The sequence below is a fragment of the Myotis daubentonii genome, chromosome 16 (genome assembly GCF_963259705.1).
Source record: "Myotis daubentonii chromosome 16, mMyoDau2.1, whole genome shotgun sequence".
Classification (NCBI taxonomy): Eukaryota; Metazoa; Chordata; class Mammalia; order Chiroptera; family Vespertilionidae; genus Myotis; species Myotis daubentonii.
The window spans coordinates 12,799,969-12,822,424 of record NC_081855.1 but is presented as its reverse complement, the minus strand read 5'-3'; the positions used below and the strand labels follow the sequence as shown (position 1 = coordinate 12,822,424).

Here is a 22,456-nt window from a genome sequence, read left to right as displayed (position 1 = left end):
CAGTGCTGGTGCAGACAGGAAAGAGACCCTCTGCTTCCTGGATGAGGGGGCGCTGAGACCAGAGGGAGGGGATTGCCTGGGTGCCGCCTTTTGTTCTTCTTGGCGCTGTCCTCCGAGCGTCCCTCAGCATGTGAAGGTGGTCAGGTTCTCTTCCGTGCCTGGTTCAAAGAGAAAGCGGCTGCCCACGGCGGGTCTTCATCACTGTCCTCAGCATGGGACCCCTCGCGTCTGTGGCTCTCAGCTGACGGCTCTGAAGAGACAGCAGTTGCTACACTAAGCTGTGTCCCCTTTAGAAAAGGCTATCCGACCTTATGGTTAGTAAAACTTAAGGGCATTTTATGCTGTTTCCATGCTCTATCAGCAGTGATCGATTAACGCTGATCTAGCACTTCAGAAGTTTGAGTGTGTTTATTTTGTTTCATGTGCTTTGACCGTGAGAGCTCTTAAGAGTTCTGTTAGTCACATAAAAAGCTGGGTGAGGGTCAGCAGAGAGGCTACAGAAAAGCAGGAAAGGAGTTGACGGCATGATGGACACGGCAGGTTCTGTGATGAGCCATGCATTACCGCTGCGGTCCATGGATGATGACCAGGAAAGGGAGGGTGAGCACTCCTGTGTCCATCTATAGTCAACAGCCTGAGTGGCCTGAGTGAAATCTCCAGTTCTAATCCTTCCCCATTTTTCTCTTTAGTTTTCCAGGAAGACATTCTCATCTATAAATCATAACACTGCCCCTTATTTTATTGTGTTGGCTGATGCCATAGGCCAGCGCCCCGCCAGGGGTGTTAGATGACAGTGGTGAGAGGGGCATGGCTCTTTCCTGATCTGATTAAGACCCTCTTCACCATGAGGGTTGCGGTAGCTGATTTTATCTTTTTTGGGAAGTGAGCCTCTGTTTCCGTTTCATTAAGTTTGTTTTTAATCACAAATATAAATTGCTTTATTAAATGCCCTCATATTAACATGATAGGTGAGTTATATGAAGATGAACTAATATCAATAGATGGCCTAACATGGAACCATGGAACAACATTCTCTAGGGGTGAAGTAGGGAGAGGCCATCTGCTCTGATCTCTGCCATGGAAGCATGTGACAGGCCCGTTCTTTCTTCCTCACAGAGATAGAGTTCAACATCACAGGGAATTACGGGAGTCCGGTCCACGTGAACCACAACGCCAACTACAGCTCGATGCCCTCCCCAGACATGGACCCCGCCGACCGGCGCCAGCCCGAGCAGGCCCGCCGGCCGCTCAGCGTTGCCACAGATAACATGATGCTGGAGTTTTACAAAAAGGATGGGTATGAGCTGGAGTTCCTTTCTCCGCATCGGGGTTGGAGAGGGAGGTCTGGGAGGTAACAGAGAGCCGGATCGACAGGAAGGCTGCGCGCACTGGCAGCGTTTGGTGACTGTGGCCTAAGCTGACCCTCAGCCTTGACGCTTCCATCCGCGCCTGGGCGAGCCGCTGAGCGTGCTGCACGGGTTGGGTCAGGGTCTGGGCAGCTTCAGCCCCTGGGCCAACAGCTGTGGTCAGGGACTGACTAGTTCTCCTCGAAAGAGAGAAACGTCCGTCAATAAGGGGAATTAACAATATATATAAACTATTTTGACTTGAAATTTTTCAATCTCAGTTCTCAAATGTTTGATTTTTGATGCTAGGCCTGCTCGCTTGCGCTCTGCAGCAAGGTACACGGCGCCTCTGTACCGTCTTACATGCTCCGTTTCCGTCTCTTTAAACAAGAGAAAACCTAACGCTTAAAGCCATCTGAGTGTAAAACCCTAGTAGAGTTTTAAGATTTTTCCTTGTCTTTTATGATTATCACCTACACCTATGCTGATGCAGTTGTTACAAGGCTCCTAAAAGCATTCGACTGAATTGCATAGGAGCGACCCCTCACTGTCCTGTTAAATCAGCTTACGTAACATGTGATTGCCTCATATGATTCCATAAGTGAAGTGGGCATGGCAGGCTCGTGAGCAGCACAGCTGGTTCGTGGTGAGCATCAGCTACAGCGGCTAAAGTGCATGGCCTCCTGGGAAGCAGCGAGCTGCAGGCACCAGCTCGTGTGTCCTCCGGAGGGAACTGGTGCAGTGCTTGGTCAAGCCAGTCTGCTGGGTAAACTGTGGTTAGGTGTTAAAAGTGACTCTTGTCAAAGAAAATTTAGCAACTGTTGCTTCAGAATAGACGGGAGCATAAAGCACCTACCGGGAATACCAGAAAGTGGGCAGCTGCCCCCTCCCCCTGCCCCCGCTGCGCCCCATGCAGACCACAGGTAAGCAGAAGCTCTGTTTGAAATGCGTGGGCCTACAGGACTTCAGAGGGAAGGTCTCAACCCAGGAGTCTGGAGGCTGTGAGTCCTACTTGTCACCCCTCCCCTCTCCCGGGTGGGCGGTGGCACTGGGGACCTCCTGTCGTCCTGTGAGGGTGGAGGAGGGTTAGGAAAGCCAGGGCCTGCTTGTACCTGACCCGCAGACATTTCACCTGGGAGGCCAGTGAGGGTTTATCTGCTCTGTGCTGCTGTTGGCTGTTTTTGTAGTTACTAGGGAACGAAAAACTGGAAATCTTAGAAGTTGATGGGAGCAGAAGGGAATTTCTTAAATCAGTAAAAAAAAGCATACTTAGAATCTGATCTTTGCATCATGGGGAGCGAGTCAGAGGCAGAGAGAGACAGAGAGGAAGAGAGACAGAGAAGAGGAGAGACAGAGCGCTAGCCAGCGCACTGGGATTTGTTTTGAAAACTCGGTTCCTTTGTGCAGCAGCGCTAGCTGAGGGATGCCCAGGAGAGTCGGTTCCCGTCCCGCCTGAGTTATGGAGAACTCACCTGCTCCCAGCTGTTTCTGCATCAGAGGTGTGCGCACCTGTCTTGTCTGCCACACCTCCTCCGGTTCCCAGTCCCCCTGGCAAAGTGGTCCAGTTGACACTGAGAGACTTGTCCTCGGGCAAGCTCAGGCATTCGGTCTGCTGGCCCCACAGGCAGACATAGAAGCTTGAATGATGAACCTTAAGCAGATGCCTCATCTTTTGCTCAAGAACTTCGTAAATGATGTGCCCGTTCCGCATAACATTCTGATCGAAAGCTGAAAGTGCCGCCGTATGCTTTAGGGTGTGGAAGATGCGCTGCGTAGGTTATTGTACACAAAAGGAATATTTTACGTCTTTTAGACCTGGACTCACACTCTAAGTTAATCGCAGGGCTTACTGCAGGGCCACCCCTGAGCTGTCTGAGGTACAGGCGTGTGTTCAGGCTGCAGCCAGCTTGTCGATGAGCAGTTCCTAACTAGCTGTAAGAGAAATGGAAACCTGAAGTCGTGACTACGTGTTTTGGGGGAGAGAAAAGGAATTTGTATCAGTTGAGAATCTGTGTTATTTTAGCCATGTTAAGGGAAGTCTCCACATTTTCCCCACTTCTGAGCTTTTAAAATCTTTGAGACACATTTCAAAGTCTTCAAACTTACTCTGACCCCTTGAAGCACTGACAGAGTTTACTTTATGGAGGTTTTTTTGGTTAAAAAGAATATATTCAACTATATGTCAATAAAGCTGCTGAAACCGGTTTGGCTCAGTGGATAGGGCGTTGGCCTGCGGACTGAAGGGTCCTGGGTTCGATTCCGGTCAAGGGCATGTACCTGGGTTGCGGGCACATACCCAGTGGGGGGTGCGTAGGAGGCAGCTGATCGATGTTTCTCTCTCATCGATGTTTCTGACTCCCTATCTCTCTCCCTTTTTCTCTGTAAAAAATCAATAAAATATATTTTAAAAAAATAAAGCTGTTACTTAGAATAAAAATAAAAGACAATTTGGGGAAGAAAATTGGATAACATTTTAGGCTGATGGCTGTTATGTCCCAGACATCCTAGAAGGTGGTTTATCCCCACGCCCAGCTCCTGGCTGGCCCCAACGCCTTTCCGACTCATGAAGACATAGGACGCTGGTTTTCTTTTTTTTTTTTTTTTTTAATATATTTTATTGATTTTTTTTACAGAGAGAAAGGGAGAAGGAGAGGGATAGAGAGTTAGAAACATCAATGAGAGAGACACATTGATTCAGCTGCCTCCTGCACACTCCCTACTGGGGATGTGCACGCAACCAAGGTACATGCCCTTGACCGGAATCGAACCTGGGACCCTTCAGTCCGCAGGCTGACGCTCTATCTACTGAGCCAAACCAGCCAGGGCTGGATGCTGGTTTTCTTTAGCAAGTACTGGGCTCACAGACACATTTTCATGATGTGGGAGGCACAGCAATGCCCCTCCAAAGACTTGAGGCCCTCAGCCCTGGAACCTGTAACTGTTACCTTATTGGGGGAGAGAGTCTTTCCAGATGTGATTAAAATGAGGATCTTGAAATAGCAAGGCTGCTCTGGATTGTCAGGGTGGGCCCTGAGCGCCACCGCCTGTATCACAGGAGGGCAGCAGGGCTCACACACACAGAGGAGGGATGTGAAGATGGAGCAGAGAGATTGGAGGATGTGGCCACAAGCCAATGAGTGCTGACAACCACCAACAGCTGGAAGGGCCAGGAGAGGCTTCTCCCCATGAGCCGCTGCGGGGACCCCAGCCCTGCTGATGCTTGATTCCCTGGTGACACTGACTTTGGACTCCTGGCCTCCAGAACTGTGAGAAAATACATTTCTATCTTTTGCCCACTTGGTGAAACTTGAGACGGCAGCCACGGGGAGCTCTTCAGACATCTCTCTCCTGCAGCCACACCAACAGCTTCCTGGTGAAGAGGCAGCGGTGTTCCGATTCTTCTCCCACTGAGGGCTCAGGCCGACCTGCACTCCCTTCTCCTCTGAGCTGGCCTCAGCGACTGACTAAACCAGTGATGGTGAACCCTTTGAGCTCGGCGTGTCAGCATTTTTAAAAACCCTAACTTAACTCTGGTGCCGTGTCACATATAGAAATTTTTTGATATTTGCAGCCATAGTAAAACAAAGACATATTTTTGATATGTATTTTATATATTTAAATGCCATTTAACAAAGAAAAATCAACCAAAAAAATGAGTTCGCGTGTCACCTCTGACACGCATGTCATAGGTTCGCCATCACTGGACTAAACTAACAGAATGCAGCAGGAGTGATGCTCTGGGCCTCCTGCAGCTGGTCAGAGCCTTGGAGACGTTGCCTGGGCTGTGGGAACCCAGCTACGTTGCCGTGTGGGAGTCCAAGCAGCCCCTGGGAGAGAAACAAGCCCCCACCCAGCCTTCCCCCCAACCGAGTACCGAGCTGCCAGCCAGCAACTCACCAGCTTCGAGCGTGAGTCATCTTAGTCTCAGGCCAACTCGAGCACCCTCAGCTAGTTCTGTGTGGTGTCGACAAGCTGTCCCTGTCTGACTCGCCAGAACTGTGGAGTTGTGACCCAGATAAATAAGCAACCAGGTTTTGAGGGTAGTGTGTTATGCAACAAAAGATAGAACAAGCTGAGAAAAAGAATATGATGCCTGCTTCCCCTGCCCCCAGTCCTCAGTCTGATTATTTGGCCTGGGGTAGGCTTGAGGCCTTGGTATTTGTTAAAGTGCCCCGATGTAAAGCTAGTGTGCATCTAGGTTGGGACCACTGACTCACAGAAAAATGTTGCCATTCTGGATAAAGAATTTAGCAGTGATACCAGCTTTTAAAATTTTTCAGACCTTTCCTACTTTAGCCAGTGAGTGGCCCAATATTAACAGGTCACACCAGCGCTCTCTGCACGTTCCTCAGCTCCCACGGAGGAGTTTTAGATGCAGGTTGTCATGTATTTTAATGCCTTGCTTTTATTATCTTTTTTGTTTGTTTTATAGAATAGTGACATTTGTTTCTTGGATCATTCACCCCAAATAATAACTGACAGTGAACTTGCAAACCCCTTCTATTTTGTTGACAATGGCAAGCGTGTTATCTGTGGTTATATGAACTATTTTTTATGCTAGACCCACTGCCTCTGAAAGAGTAGCCAAAGGTCCGTGCTCCTGCCCGCTGGTCAGGGTGGACTCAGGCCCTAAGGGTTGTCAGCTGCCTTCATGGCTGCATCCCTAGCCGCACCAGGGCAAACTCCGAGGGGACTCTTGAAGGGCCTGTGGAGAAGCCCAAGGCAACAATAGGAAAGATACCAGCAACGAAGCTTCCTCGCTAGCACCTATCTCTACCCTCCTGATGGTTACACTCTCCTCCCCTCTGCCTCCACTCCCTGCCCCTTGTCAGCCTCAGACTTCAGACAAACCTGGCCATACCACCACTGCCCATTCCCTACCTCACATGACTGTTTCCTAGTCGCCTGCTTTCCCTGCTGCCTATTTGTCGCTTCCTGGCTCTGGCCCATGTTCCCTACACCTGCCTGCCAGCTGACACACCTCTGGCCCATGTTCCCTACACCTGCCTGCCAGCTGACACACCTCTGGCCCATGTTCCCTACACCTGCCTGCCAGCTGACACACCTCTGGCCCATGTTCCCTACACTTGCCTGCCAGCTAACACACCTGGCCCATGTTCCCTAGACCTGCCTTCCAGCTAACACACCTGGCCCATGTTCCCTAGACCTGCCTGCCAGCTGACACACCTGGCCCATGTTACCTAGACCTGCCTGCCAGCTGACTCACCTCTGGCCCATGTTCCCTAGGCCTGCCTGCCAGCTGACACACCTCTGGCCCATGTTCTCTACACCTGCCTGCCAGCTAACACACCTCTGGCCCATGTTCCCTAGGCCTGCCTGCCAGCTGACACACCTCTGGCCCATGTTCCCTAGACCTGCCTGCCAGCTGACACACCTGGCCCATGTTCTCGAGACCTGCCTGCCAGCTGACACACCTGGCCCATGTTTCCTACACCTGCCTGCCAGCTGACACACCTGGCCCATGTTCCCTAGACCTGCCTTCCAGCTAACACACCTGGCCCATGTTCCCTAGACCTGCCTGCCAGCTGACACACCTGGCCCATGTTCTCTAGACCTGCCTGCCAGCTGACTCACCTCTGGCCCATGTTCTCTACACCTGCCTGCCAGCTGACACACCTCTGGCCCATGTTCCCTACACCTGCCTGCCAGCTGAAACACCTGGCCCATGTTACCTAGACCTGCCTGCCAGCTGACTCACCTCTGGCCCATGTTCCCTACACCTGCCTGCCAGCTGACACACCTCTGGCCCATGTTCCCTAGACCTGCCTGCCAGCTGACACACCTCTGGCCCATGTTCTCTAGACCTGCCTGCCAGCTGACACACCTGGCTCATGTTCTCTACACCTATCTGCCAATTGACACACCTGGCCCATGTTCTCTACACCTGTCTGCCAGTTGACACACCTGGCCCATGTTCTCTACACCTGTCTTCCAGCTGACACACCTGGCCCACTGCCCGTGCTTTCTTCCAGCCTCTGGTATCCCTAAACCCACCAGTGGCAAAGCCGATAGCATCTATGAAGCTGCCCACAGACCCTTGGATCCCAATGGGTGGCAGTCTGTTCTGAGACTCCATGACCTGGGCTCCTTATACTCAGAAGATCAACGTGCTCCTCTTCCCAGTCTTGGGACCTGATGGGCCTGCAGCCGTCTTGCTTGCTCCACAGTGGACTGGTCCTCAGAGGTCCTTGCCAGAGCCCACTGATGACAACCCCAAAACCCATGAGGACATTGACACCAGAGCTAGCAGCCCCCTTAGAGCTGGAGTGTGACTCGGCCTCGGCCTGTCTAGAGAGCTTCTCTGTGGAGGGTCTTGTCCCCACTTTAGAACAAAGTGTAGATGATCAGTAATTTGAAATAGGCTTGTTTAATTGAGAAGGTTTGGGAGTAATCGGAATGGGGCTCTGTGGAATCCTAATTCTACTGTTGGTTTTATTGAGTTGGTGGGGAAGATGGAAACTGGAGTCTAATGAGTTCCTGAAACACATGGTTCAACACATGGAAACCATTTTCTAAAATGTATGACTTCTTAGAGACTTTGTCTCCTCTTTCCCATGACCAGTTGGGCTAATTCTGCAAGCACAAAATATACTAAAGCCAAAATGCACTGGCGAGGTCGGTAGAAGTTTCAGGAGGCGCCCTGGGACATGGAAGACCTTCTGGAGGTGGCAAGGGTGGTGGCCATTCTTGGGTGAGTCTTCTGCACCCTGCCACAGTTTCTTTTTCAAAGATACTGCTTATTCTTTCCTGTTTTTCCAGCCCTGATGACTGGGTTGGGCAGTAAGACCTAGGGGGTTTGTGAACATCCCCCTGTTACATGCCACAAGTCTTCATAAGGGGGCTGTGGCATGCATCATGTTCCGAATGTGTTGATCATAAAGCCTGTTGTCACAAAACAATCAGAACTAGTAATCTGAGGCACTTATTTTTATAATAGTGGATGTTATGATACTCTGTAGACCCAGTGTTGGGAGGATGGACAATATGCCGTGGATGGTGGTGCAATCATTTTATTTAGATTACTAGAGGCCCAGTGCACGAAATTCGTGCACAGGTAGGGTCCCTAGGCCTGGCCGGCCATCAGGGCCAATTGGGACCTTCTGGCTGTTGGCTGGGTCCACCCTACCCCAGCTGCCAGCTGCCTGCCGAGGCCTTCCTTCCGTGCCGCCCCCTGGTGGTCAGTGCACATCATAGTGAGCGATTGGTCTCCTGTTGAACTCCTGAGGGGACAATTTGCATATTAGGCGCGTGTGTGTGTGTGTGTGTGTGTGTGTGTGTGTGTGTGTATATATATATATATAATTATAGAATAGGCTTGACTAGAAAGTCATCCAGGTGCCAGTGAGAAATGAGGCACATGTTTTGGGTTTGGGTTGGTCACATGGACCCTTGAAAGGTATATTCTTATTCTAGGTCCCACCTCAGCTTCCAAATGTCCAGGATTGGTACATTGTGGATGCTGAGACCAGGTCTGGGAAATGTCAGACTGAGTCAAGCCTTTATTTGTACTAGGGAGGGAGGTAAAGGAACTTCCTTATGATGCACTTAGGAGAGGAATTACCCCTAGAGGAACTAGACATTACCTGATTCTGGTCTCCCTGGGTGAGTGTAGTGTAGACTAAGTCCTTGGTTGGTTAGGTTTCCTGTCACTCATCTTGGTTACCCAGGCCCCTGCCACTGCTACGGGGCCTCCAAATTCATCTTGAACATCTCCTGAACTTCCAAGTCTTTGGTGGATATTTGGGGAGCTGCCCACATTCCCTAGGGTCTGTGTTTGATGGCTATCCCATTTCTTGTCTCCTTTCTCCTGGCTTTTGCCAAATGTAACTGATCTCTAGAATAAAATCAAAACATTCTATAGACTTGCATACTTCAAAGCCATATATTGGCTGACACCTCTAGCTGAGAATGTTCCTAACCAGGATTCAAAAAATAGCACTGCAGATGTCTGTCCTACACAGGGGGAAAAACAACTGCTACCCTTGACAACCTACTACTTAGATTGATCCAGAGCAAACGTCTGCTCGGTGGTAAATGGATTCTTTTGGTAGACAACTATTCTTAGAGCAGGGTCTTCCAACTTCCAGATTTTGTTTTGTATTTTGTTTTGCTTTGTTTTGCTTTGCTGGGGCAGGCCTTTGTCTGTCTTCATTTCTAAAGTCTGGATCTTACATTTCTCCTGTGTGGCTGCCCATTACAGACGGTAAAACAAGAAGGCCACCATTTCCTTCAGCAGGAGACGTTGCTAGATCTAACCTCTACTTTGTTTCTGCACCCACCTCGTGTCAGAAGCGTAACCCTTCAGGGAACAGCCCTTTGCAGATGTGGAGTATGAGCTGTGGGGCCAGGCTCTCTGGGTTCAGATTCTGGCCCTGTGACCTGGGAAGGTAACTCGGAATCCTGGGAAATAATAGTAAGCACCAGCCTCAGAACTGAGCGTGAAATACAGTCTTACTCATGAAGTGTTTTAACATGCCTGGCATATGTGAATATTGCTGTTTCTAGCACACACGCTAGGTTTTTTTTATTACATCACATTTTTAAGATAGCAACCAGCCCTGTGCTTGGACATCTCACTAAAACACCGGAATGTTTTTTATCTGTCTCCACCTTCCCACGAGCACTGGGCTAATTCTTCGAGCACAAAGTGTACTAAAGCCACAGTGGGCTGGCCGAGGACAGGGGGAGGGTACTGGAGGCTCCGGGACTCAGAAGACCCGTGGGTGAGAGGGTCAGAGCCATTCCGCTGAGTCTCAGCACCTATTTGTTTCCCAAAGAAACTTTCAGCCACGGTGACCCCTATGCTCTCCTTCTTTCCTGCCCTGGTGCCCTGGCTGGGCAGTGATGCTTGCGGGGGTGTGAGGATCCCCGCTATTTCTCTGCTCCTTAAGCCAAGCTTCATCCAAGGAGGTTTCCAGCAGCCCCTCTGAGGCCCACAGCGGCCCCTCTAACACGTAGATTCCGTGAACACTAAGGAGCGTAGGGAAAAGGGATTCGTATCTCTCCCATGTTTTTTGGGTCCTTTATTTGTACCAGAGAAGCCACCCCAAATCTTTTCACGTTCAGGGCCAGTGTTAGGAAGGGAAGAATCTGATGGCAGACCCTGTAAGCCTGGTGACAGGACCCAGTGGGGTCTTCCCAACATATCCACCTCATGCTGAGCTGATTCGCTGACACAGTACCTTTATCTCCCCCTTTGATCTGCCTGTTTTAGACTTGGATTTCCTCTATTTATTTATCGGGGGCAGGGGGGACTTATAAATCATTTGTACTTGGCACCTATAAGAACAGAGCATCATCATAGTCAAAGTCACCACGCACTGGTTTCTTACTAGATGCTCAGTAACTTGTGCACACTCTCCTATTTGCTCTTTACAACAACCCGAAGAGAAAGGGGGATGGTATTGCTCCATCTGACAGAGGGAACCAGGGGGCACTCAGAGGGAACCAGGGGGCACTCGGAGGGTCCCAGAGGGCAAGGAGCGCGTCTATACCGCGCAGTTAGTGATGCGGAAATGTGGGATTACACACCAAGTCCCTCCTTTCAAAGGCGCGCTCTTGCCCACGGGAATGCTGCCCCTAGAAGAATCAGGGTGAGCAGGACAGGGAGAGAGGTCACCCCATTTTGGAGCTGCCACCCCAGCTCCACACTCTCCTGCTCCCAGGCCTTTCTCTCCCCTCCATCAAGATGCCACATGACTCTCTGCATCTCCAGCCGTCAGCCCCATGGCATTCCTTCTGTGTCGCTGTACAGACTGCCTATTGGGCACAGCCATTTCCCAGCTCACACCACCAACCCCTGCAGGACCCCGCGGCGGCCTCTCCCAGTGATGGCGGAGGCCATGCTAAAATTATCTGAGCACTCACCCTGGTGAAATTCCTTCCTGAAGGCTGGAGGCGGGGTAGGAGGTGCTGGCCTCACTGTGTAGATGAGGAGAGAGCTTTACTGACTCAGTGAATGGCTTAGCTGTGTCCTGAGGCATGGGTCTTTCAGAACCTATTCCAGGGTATGGTCTCATGAAACATACCAAGTGTGTCTGATGATAAGTTCCATGCAAATGTAAGGTCCTTGTAGCTTGCGAGGAGTTACATGGCACTGCCTTGCCACGGCGAGGGTTTGTACCTGCCTCCCCCGTGGCCCCATGGCCCCATAGACGAGCAGCCAAGAGCTCTGTGTCCCCTGCTCCTTGGCCCCTTGCCTGGACTCCTCGTCCTTACCTGTGAAAGTGCCAGTGACATCTGACGCATGCTCCCTGGGGCAGGTGGTGTCTCCCCCCACCATGAGAGAGCAGCTGCAGGTGGAGGGGGTACTTGCAGCAAGGCAGGCAGCCCCCCTGTAGAAGCAGAAGTTCATGGTCAGGCATTATTTCTTGGTGGCTGGCATTTTGCCACTGACACCTGGCAAGTCTCACCCTGCCCATACCCTGTGCCCTAGCCGGCTCCTCCTGGTAAACCAGGAGATCAGGCAGCCTGGCACCTGAGGCTGCGGAGGTTGGAAGGTGCCATTGGGAGTAGAAGGCGTGCCCATCAGCCCTCTCCAGCCTCCCCCCCACCCCCCACCCGTGGGAAAGGTCTTTCCAGGGGAAAGAGAATCCTAAGAAAGAGAAAACAGGGTGAGACCTACCATCCTTTACCGTGGGAGACAGCTTGCATGCCTGCCATCTCCGCCCATGCGGCTGAGTGGTATCAGCTCCCTCCTCCAGTGGAGAGTTAAGCTTCTTGCTCTGCATCCTGGGAAATTCTGAAGCCACAGAGCATGATTTGACGCTCCCTTGCCGCTCACTCTAAATATGAGGGTTGTACCTGGTCCTGTCCGGGCTTTTGGGGGGCCTCCAGGAGTGATTCAGGATCCCCCGTGGAAGGTGCTTATGTATTGGTGGCAGGTCCTTGGACCAAGATGGCTTGAAAGCTAGTGAGTCCTGGAAAGAGACTGACACCCCGCCCCCCCCCCCCCAGGTGCCTCATCGAAGAGAGATGAGGTTTATTAACAGGGACCCTAGACAGGGAGAGGTCCCTGGAGATCCTGCAGAAGGGCGTCAGGCAGCTCTCCCATCCCAGCGTGGGAGGAGAGGTGAGAGGAAGCACGCACAGCCCTCACGCCCACTGCGCAGGCTCCTGCAGAGACACGGGGCTGGGAGCACAAGCTTCCTCCCTGAGTGAGTCTGTCTGCCCTTAGCACTGGAAACTTTAGCCCTTGCCTTGGTCCTGCAGGCCTTGACTGTGCACTGCAGTTCCCGTTACTCCTCGACCAGAGGAGAGGGAATGAACCGCCTTCTAATCGTGACCTTAGACACAGCAGAGGCTCCTACCCTTCCAGCAACTCGCTCTCTCCCTGTGACGCGTTTCCTGCCCACCTGCCCCTGTGCGCCAGCGTCAACTCCAGCCCCTCTCTGTTCGCCTGTGAGCCGCCGGGAAGCAGAGAACTTTTCACCCATCAAGTAGAAGAGTCACTGTAGCTAGGAGACCAAGGAAACGGAAACAAGTTCCTGACACAGTGAAGGCTGAGACCCTGACGAGAGACGACCTGTGTGTCCCGAGGAAGGACAGTTGTTGACACTAATATCTGTATGTTTCTGTCCCTGCAGCCTTAGGAAAATCCAAAGGTACAGTATCCTGGGGTAGCTGCAGGCCATGTTCAGTCTGAACCCGAGCGCGCTGCGCCTCGGCGAGCTCTGCGAGGGGATGTGTGTGTGGTTGCTTGGCCGACGGACTTGAGGTGACTGTTCCCATCGTTGAAGTGGGACCTGAGCCGAGGGAGGCCACCGGCACCATCAGCCCGTCCTGTCCTGCAGGGTAGGCAGGCGGGCGTGGCCTGCGGACGCACAGCTTGGCCGGTGCCCGGCCAGCACCGGGTCCTGCTGACTGCTCTGGGCTCTGGACGGCAAGTGACAGAAAGGATGGCTGTTTAGGTGTCTCCTGAGGCCGGTGCCTGGTTCTGGTCTCATGCTGCCCTTGTCCCTGCCCTGCTCCCCTGCGTCTCCCACCTGGGAGGAGCGAATGCCCCCAGAGAGGCCGCATTCGCACTGACAACAGCTGCTTTGGCAGAGGGTGAAGCGCAGCTGCCAGCTGGGGCGAGGCCGGCCGGCGGGCGGGGGGCTCCAGGAGTGGCCTGGCCGTCAGGGGAGCCCTGCCTGTCTCCTCGCTCCCCTGGGCCCAGGAGGGTGCTAAGGCTGCGCTGCTGTTCTAACACCCACCTGCTTGAATGTGTCCGCTTCGTGGGGGAGGGGCGCCGTCTGTCACGCACGGGTAAGCACGTGTCTTTGTGTCCCTCACCAGCATGGGCGTGAGGGTGATGGACACGTCCTGGGTGGCGCGAAGAGGCTCGTCGTCGGCAGGCCGGAAAGGGTCGTGCGCCCCGCCCTCCACGCAGCCCCCCGCCCCTCCCGAGGAGCCGGCAGCGCCTCTGCCCTCGCCCCTTCTGGAGCAGCCCCCAGAGGACCCCGTGGTGCCCTCGCTTTCTCCATCCGGCCTGGGCCTCCAGCCTGGGGCCGAGCGGACCAGGTAAGCGCGGGCAGGTTCACTGCCCCACCTCCGGCCCGTGGACGTCCTCACCCCCATTTCTGAGCATTCCTGCTGGCTTCCTCCATCGCGCTGGCACCCAGTCAGCCACTCCAGCTCCCTGGGTTATCAGCTGAAGGCCAGGCTTTCCAAGAAGTGCTTCCCAAGCCAACAGCAAATGTGTCAGGTGGCAGCTTGCAAAGGGGTGAGAGGAAGCTCAGTGCCCAGCTCTCCATTTCCCCTTTCCTCTCCTCCACCTTTACATTTGCAGGGGCCATTTTTACTGCTAAAGTGGGTGCCAATCAGGGAAGAATGGAGGTCCTGTGGTCACACTGGCCTGGGGACCTGCAGGAGGTCATGTGGTCACCTTGACCTGGTGACCTCTGCAGGAGGAGGTCATGGGGTCACGCTGGCCTGGTGACCTCTGCAGGAGGTCATGGGGTCACGCTGGCCTGGGGACCTCTGCAGGAGGTCATGGGGTCACGCTGGCCTGGTGACCTCTGCAGGAGGTCATGGGGTCACGCCGGCCTGGGGACCTCTGCAGGAGGCTGCATGGCTGTTTTCCATTCTCCTGGGGGAAGAAAAAAGAGAACCAGATCATTATATCACTAGTTGAGTGAACATTTGCGAGACCATGTCCATCCAGAGGAAAGATGCCATCTGTGCCTTGAAGGCGCCTGTCTTCCAGCGAGCAAACATCACAAATGGTTAAGGCTCATGGTCTTGCCAGGGTCTCAGCAGGAAGAGGCTGTACCTGGCCTTTCCTTGGAAGGGGTGTGGCCAGAGAGGTTTCTAGAAGTGGGATCTGCACAGCCAACTATTTTGCTGTTTGTTTGTTTCTACCTGTTCTCAAACAGCAATCCAGAGACCTAGGAAAGCTATGTGAAATCAGAGGCCCCTGTGCACTCAGCTTTCCCTCCCGGCCACTGCTGGGAAAGGCTGGAGACTGAGAAGTGAACTTTTAGCCCAGTCTTTCCTCAGGTGTGCATGCGCCCCCCCCCCATGCGCGTGCACACACATGTATGCTTGCACATGCCTGCGTGCACACAAGCACATGCATGTGCACCCATGCATACGCACACAGGCACATGCCCACACATGTGTGCACACACACATGCATGCATATACAAGCACATGCGTGTGCGCACATGCACATGCCCACACATTCGTGCACACACACACACATGCATACACACCTCAAATGGATTGCAGAGTTTGTTTTTTCCCTTTAATGAATAGAAGGTATTTTCCTGTGAAACGGGAAATTGACGAAGGGATAGAGGACAGTCACAGAGTTGGAGAGGGGAACTGATGCTGGAGTTGGGTTATTGCTGATGGCTCCAACTCAGAGGACAGGCGGCCCTGGCTGGGTGCTCACTATCCTCAGGTCCCTGGAGGGATGGGCTGGGAGCGAGCTCCGTGGGGAAGCAGAGGGGGTGCGGTGGGCCCTAGAGGCTGCCGAGAGGAAGTGGACAAATAGGAGACTTGCTGCAGAGGCTCCCTTTGCAGACACTCTGATTTCCCATCAGAGTGGCCCTCAGTTCCAGCACACAGTTCCAGTCAAGGGCATATACCTCAGTTGCAGGCTCGATCCTTGGCCCCGGTCAGTGCAGGTGTGGGAGGGAGGCGACCAATTGATGTCTCTCTCTCACCCTGATTTCCCATCTCTGTTTGGTGCCAACAGCATTTGGCATTAAATGATATTTCTAGAAAATGCCCCTCAAAGATAGAGTCCCCTGGCTCTGAGGTGTTCCAGAACGTTGCAGATGGGTGGCCTTGTGCGGTCACTCAAGGGCAGGGAACAGCGCCCACTGGTTCAGAGTATTCGCAGGGTCAGTCCTGCTGCTCGTCCCCTTTCCCGCATGACCAGTCCTGTGGCTTCCCTCTGGGTGCCAGTGTCCACATTGTCTCGTCCACTCTCTCGCTCTCTCTGCGCGGATTCCTCCCAGTGGGAGCCCGTGTTCCATTGCTTTTCTGTTTCTTTGTCCCGTTCCCTGGACATTTGCAGCCAGGTGATGTTTTCTGCAGTTGCTGATTGCTGTCAGGGCTCCCTCCCCTTGAGGATGGCAGGCCCTCCCTCCCTATGGCTGCTGCCAACCCTCCTCTTCCGGCTAGGTCTGTCCCTCCTCCCCTCTGCCCTCCAGGCAGGTGGCTCTCTGCACCTGTTCCTCTGCCTGGCATTAACTCTAACCCTAAACTCTTCCCTGCCCTTCCCATCCCAGCTCACTGAGCGATGTGTCCCCAAACCAACCTGCCCTCCAGCAGGCTGTACCTGTGCCTCCCTCCAGCGCGCCTGCTAACCGCTCACCCCCACCTCTCCCCTGGGTCAGCTGCACCTGTGCTGCAGAGAGAGTGTCTGGGCAGCAGCTTAGGTAAATGCCTGGTTCTGCAGGAGGGGGCACGGTGCAGGTGGGAGGAAGGAGCAGGGGAGCTCCCTGGTCCCCAGATTCTTGTCTTTCTAGAGGGGAAAGAAGAGCCTGTTACCTGACAAGAAGCAATTATTTTGTTTGCTTGTTGGGTGTTTTGTTGTTTATTGTCTTACTTTACCTTCCTCTTGATGGAGGCAGAGATGGGCGAAAGGGTGGAGAGATCATTGGCATTAAGGTGATCATTGCCTGGTCACCTCAGGCCTGAAGAATAAAGAATGAGGCGAGCCTGGCTGGTGTGGCTCAGTGGCTGGCATCAACCTATGAACCAGGAGGTCAGGGTTCTATTCTCGGTTAGGGCACATGCCTGGGTTTGGGGCTCGATCTCCAGTGTGGGGTGTGCAGGAGGCAGCTGATCAATCACTCTCTCTCATCCCTAATGTTTCTATCTCTGTCTCCATCTCCCTTTCTCTCTGAAATCAATAAAAATACATATATTTTTTAAATTTTTAAAAAGAGTAAGTTGAGGGTTTCAGGTTGTGGTTGCTTGCTATTGTTCATCCACAGAATAGAGAAAGGAGCTAGTGCTGTCTGGCCCTCTGGTGAGACGGTCTTCCCCTTGCAGATCACTGGAAATATTTCTCTCTTTTCTGCGTCCAGCGCAGCTAGAGAGCAGTTCGGTTCCTGAATAGGGGCTGCTGGGGATTGAGAAAATGAAAGAAAGACAGACACAGAGATGGAAGGAAAAAGCTGGGGCTGGGTGGGACCACTGTCCTCCGATGGAGAGACAGGGACTCAGCCAATACAGCGCATTCATTTTATACAGCAAAAACCAGGGAGTTTTACTAAAGGTCAAGACAAAGGAGATTATGTGCATTCTTGGGTGGGCCCGAGTCATATTCATTCCTGGTGCTTGGCTGGATTTAGATAACGAAACCCACCCCCTGGTGCCCGGGCTGAAGATCAAGCTGACAACACTCCTGCCTCTGGCAAGGCGTGTTTCCAGGACGTGGCTCTGCCAACGCCACTGGATTCAGCTGACAATAATTAAAGAAATGCCCATGTGCCTTCCCAGGCGCTCTCTACAGACCACCAGTTGTGGGGTGACACTCATCCTTAACAGGGGCCACCTACTACCGCCTGTGGCCTTCCCTTCGCTCCCCCCACCCCCATGGGGAAGACCTGCTCCAGGGCCCTCCCAGCCTTTTCCCCAAACCCCGGTGGGATGAGCTGTATATCCCTGGCTCTGTCATTTAGAGTTTCTAACAAATTTAGGAAGAAATGGCTGTCGCTACTTTTGTGGGGAAGAAATAACCATTGCACAGGACTTAGGTTTCCACACTTCCTGTGTCCTGTGTGAGGGCATCAGAGTCCAGGTGGGTTCTCACTAGGATGAAGTTAGCTCCCAACTCCAGGTCACCTCCTGGTTCTCTAGGGGCTGCCTGCAGCATTCCGCTGAAACACGTGAGAACCCTGGCCTGTTTGGTTCAGGGGTTAGAGCATCGGGCCTAGGACTGAAGGGTCCTGGGTTCAGTTCCAGTCAAGGGCATATACCTCAGTTGCAGGCTCGATCCTTGGCCCCGGTCAGTGCAGGTGTGGGAGGGAGGCGACCAATTGATGTCTCTCTCTCACATTGATGTTTCCCTCTCTCGCCCTCTTTTCCATTCTCTCTAAAAATCAATGGAAAAAAATATCCTTGGGTGAGGATTAACAAAAAAAGAAAGAAAAAAAAAACACATGAGAATGGAGATCGATTGGTAATGTCTGCCATGGGTGGCATGTTGGGGGATGGTAGGGAGCGAGGAGTCAGCATTGATTAGCGGGCCCTGGTCTGGGGTTGACTATGAGTAGGGTGCACTTTATCCTTAGGAGGCAGCCTGAGGAAGAGCCAGCAGTGAAGGGTGGGCCCTCCTTGGGACCTGGAGGTTCAGGGTGTCCCTTGATCAATTGAAGGGGCTCCAGAGGGCCTCGGTGCCATCGGCCCTGGTCCCCTCCAAGCATGGGGGGCTGGGACTGAATTGCCCACATTTGGGAGCACAGCCAGCTTTTGTTCCATTGCTGGGATCTCCTGAGTTTGAGGATGGGTCCCCAAAGTCCTCCCCTGCTTGTGGGCTTTATGGGGGTTCAGGGAAAGCAGTTGGAGAGTGGGGAGCCATGGCCACGCGGTCATCAGACCTCACTCGGCACACAGGCTCTGCTGTGCTGTGGATTCAGGGGACAAGAGCACTTGGGTGTCCCAGTTCCCGAATGTCCAGGTCCCAGTGTGGCTCACAGGACAGAGGGGGGTGCTTGGGGCCTGCTGCCCGTCGCTCAGGTGGTGAGGGAGCTGGCAGCCAGTGCCAGGCAGAGGAGGGCCCAGCCATCAGAGCCCCAGGAGGGCCAGGCACCGCCAGGGTCGTCTGGGAGGCTGAGGAAGGGCCTGAGACGCCCAGAGCCGGGCAGACCGCGCTGGTGAGACAGGCACGTTCTGCATCCACGGGGAGGTGCTGAGTGGCCTCTTGTCCTGTGTGTTTGTGTTTCAGCGCTTCTAGAAGCAAGGAGCTTTCTCCGGGATCTGGGCAGAAGGGAAGTCCGGGTTCCAGCCAGGGGGCACCCTGTGCCGGGACGCCAGCAGGCACCAGCCCCGGCCTGCCGCCGGCCGACCAGAGCCCCCACACTCTCCGGAAAGGTACGTCCTACCACCTGCACCTGCACGTCTCCTGGGGCTGATGGCTGCCCGCTGCCTGGAAACTCACTTCCCCACCAGCCTGGGTGTCAGACACCCTGTGGCCTAGCGAACGGATCCCCATCTGTGCATTAGTGGTTAGAGGTCGACCAGCTCCCAGAGGGACATTTCATCACCTTTCCTCAGTTTCCTCGTTTGAGCAGTGGGCTCGTCAGGCGGGTGGAGGGCCTGGCTTTCTGTACACCAGGACCTCTGCCCGGGGTGATGCGTGCCTTCCAGGCCCCGCCAGGCCCCCTCAGCCATCTGTTGTGCGGGGCCTCCTGCCCCCCACCGGCCTCACCCAGCTGCCTGCCCCTGGGTTGTTTGTGGGATGTGACAAAGAGGGGAACCGCTGGCTTGTCCCGGAGTCCTGCCCTTCATATTTATGTCTTAGAGCTCCGGGAATTCCTGCTAAGCCCGCACCGCCCACCCCAGAATCTGCCATGGAACGCACTGTAAAGGCCATTATTCCCTCTGAAATGACCCCCAAGCTGACGACCTGCTCCTGGTGACGGTTGACCAACGGGGGCCGCGGGGAGGGGAGCGTACCCAGCCTTTCTGTTCGCGTTCGTCTGTGCCGTCGCTTTGCAGGCTTCACATTGTTTGAAGGAGCCTCGTGTTGGCTCAGTCCTCGTTCCGGCCTCTCCAGCGCCTCGGCGGGGCTGCAGCTCCAGGGCTGGGGGCCCGGGGCTGGTCACCTTGTCATCGCACACCTTCAGGGCCGGTGGCTTTCCGCCTGCCGTCGCCAGGCCACAGGGGCACCCATGACCCTAGTCTGCCCTCAGCAGCCTTCCTTCTGTCCCTTCCCATCATGCCTCATGCACTCCACAAGTAGTTGTTGGGCCCTACTGTGTGCCGAGCTCAGAGGGTGTAACCGTAGCAGGCGCACAGTAGGGGTGTAACCATAGCAGGTGCACAGTAGGGGTGTAACCATAGCAGGCGCACAGTAGGGGTGTAACCATAGCAGGCGCAGCTCTCAGGAAGGTGAGCGTGGAGCGGTACCACAGGTGGCAGTGCGGGCACTGCTCACACGGGCCCTTCCACACACAGGCGCTGGGCCGCAGCGGTGGGCTGGGGTTTCAGCATCCAGGGTTCCTCCGGCACCCATAGGGTTCCCTGTGGTCTAGAAACAGTTCTTTGGCGGTTTGTGTGCAAGGCCTAACCCTCCCCAGCCCTACACTGGGGTGATGGCTAAGCCATCGCTTTGTCCACAGGAGTCAGGGCTCATGCCAGCGGCAGACTGGGCTTCCCTCCTCACAGCAACAGGGCCTCTGGGGGACTCAGGTTCCTTCCCAATGGCATTCGGTAGCTCGGTCACCACTGAAATATGTAGCTTTCTCCGCCTCCTCCACCACTGGCACACTTGGCGGTTTTAACGCCTCCGTCTTTTGGCATCACGGCCTTGTCCTGTAACTTCCCGGAGTGGCGATGTCACACAGACGTCTTGGCGCTGTCACTGCTCCCCTCGGCTCCTTTGGGAGAAGACAAGTTCAAGCATGGTCCCTGGTCCCCACCTGCTCCTCACCCGGGGAGCAAGTCCCTCCCGGGCCGGCAGAGCTGCGGGTGGTTTATTAAGTCGGGATTATACGGGGCTTCCTGCACACTCTCATTGCATCCCTGCCGTGCTGTGGAGATTTACGGGCGTGCCCCGGGGCACAGTGGGAAGACGGAGGCATCTGGGCCACGTTGATTGACCCTGGAGAACATGAGCTTGCCTTGTCCACGCTGCACACGGAAGGAGCCAGAGCCATGCATGAGGCACAATTAGCATAGGTTTTGTTCCATGGAAGGGGGGTTCCCTGACACCTCCTCGGGGCTAAAGGACAACCTCTTCTGGAATTCGTGGCACCACAGGCAGCCCCACTGGGCTGACAGGTTGCCCTGGATGTTCCCACTTCTCATCCTCCTGGCCATTTCCAGTTAGAAGTGAAATGTAGCTGTCATCCTTCAGCAGGACTAAGTCAATACACAGGGACATGGAGGCCTGCAGAGGAGGTCAGAACACGCTGTGCCCTGTGCACGGGTGGAGGGCAGGGCGGGCGGACGGGCAGCGCCGGGCCTCTGTGGCCCACCTACAGGCTATCGGTCACTGAGGCCAAAGGTCAGCTTCTGATGCTGACAGTCGCCCGTCCTGGGCCCACCTTCACAAGTCAAACTCTGATTGTCGTCTGGGCCGTGGCACTGGCTCACTCTTCCTTGGGCCACCGATCCCTTTGTCACCCCAACGGTGACTGGCGCTGGGAAGCCAGCCATGGCCTGTCGGGGGGGGGGGAAATGTGTCTGCAGCCTGCTGTGTGTGTGTGTGTGTGTGTGTGTGAGAGAGAGAGAGAGAGAGAGAGAGAGAGAGAGAGAGAGAGAGAGCGAGCAGGAATCCAGAGAAGAGGAGAAATTAGTGAACAGAAATTAGGGAGGACATGAAAACTTGCAAGTCTAGGTGAATTTTTAAAAATTGTGTTGCCTGCGCTCAGGGTGCCAAGGGCTGGGGTGGCGAGGGGTAGGAGGGGGTGAGGGGTGCGCCTGGACCCTGGCCGCATGGACCCCGGGCCTCATGGAACAACCTTGTGTGTTGCTGTTGTGTTTTCTCTTCCAGTTTCCAAGAAGCTGGCACCGATTCCGCCCAAGGTCCCCTTCGGCCAGCCAGGCGCTGTGTCGGAGCTGCCCACCGGCCAGCCGTCCCCACTCAGCCTGTCGCCTACGCCCCCGAGCACCCCGTCACCCTACGGACTCAGTTACCCGCAAGGGTACCCCTTGGCCTCGGGCCAGCTCTCCCCGGCGGCAGTGCCCCCCCTGGCCTCTCCTTCCAGCTTCGCCAGCACTTTAACCAAATCGCGGCCCACCCCGAAGCCCCGGCAGAGACCCACGCTGCCGCCCCCGCAGCCGCCCACGGCGAGCCTCTCCGCCTCCAGCCCGCAGTCCACGGAGCACCCTGTGCTCGACGGCATGGCCCCCGGGGAAAGCATGTCCACAGGTAACCACGCCCAGCTTCCTCCATTTTCCACGAACTTGAGCACAATGGGCCGAGGGAGGGCTGCTGGTGCCACTGCCAGTCAACAACCTGTTTGCCAGGGGCCGGCTGTGCTGGTGCCAACGTAGCTCCCCAGGGGATCCCCTGAGACGCCCCTGCAGCCGGTGAGAGCAGCTCGGGAGGGACCCAGCTGTCCTGCAGCGGGCCTCTGCGGGGGTCTCCCAGTCCAGCGCCCGCAGCCAGGGCTCTGCGTCGGCCCTAATTTGGGGGCTGAGTGCCCGAGCTCCTGGGAAAGCTGGAAGCTGGGGGAGATGGCAGACCCGCTGGCACCTGAGCACAGTGGTGCGGGAGGCGTTCCCTGTGTCTTCAGAAACCCTATGGACCAAAGACATTTCCTTTTTATTAATTGAATAAGCCTAATTAGAAACATGTATTTCTAGCACCATGCATTATAAAGGGGTCGGGTTCAGACAAGACACGTGTCCCCCTGGTTCTCAGAGGAGCTAATTGGACAAGTCCACAATGGCTAAATTTAGTTTTGCTTTGAATTTAAAAT

The 22,456-nt window shown here is 54.5% G+C and overlaps 1 protein-coding gene across 4 annotated transcripts in view; it reads left to right on the top strand.

Annotated features, from left to right (window-relative positions):
• Positions 1-22,456, top strand: part of ARHGAP44 (Rho GTPase activating protein 44) — a 188,658-nt gene that overhangs the window by 161,293 nt on the left and 4,909 nt on the right. For 3 of the 4 annotated variants that reach the window (XM_059668580.1, XM_059668578.1, XM_059668581.1), the window contains 5 exons: positions 1,117-1,297; positions 12,953-12,970; positions 13,644-13,868; positions 18,754-18,899; positions 21,526-21,903. In XM_059668580.1, the coding sequence (XP_059524563.1) occupies positions 1,117-1,297; positions 12,953-12,970; positions 13,644-13,868; positions 18,754-18,899; positions 21,526-21,903 (948 nt within the window). The remainder of the gene's footprint in view (positions 1-1,116; positions 1,298-12,952; positions 12,971-13,643; positions 13,869-18,753; positions 18,900-21,525; positions 21,904-22,456) is intronic. The other variant, XM_059668579.1, reaches the window with a different exon arrangement.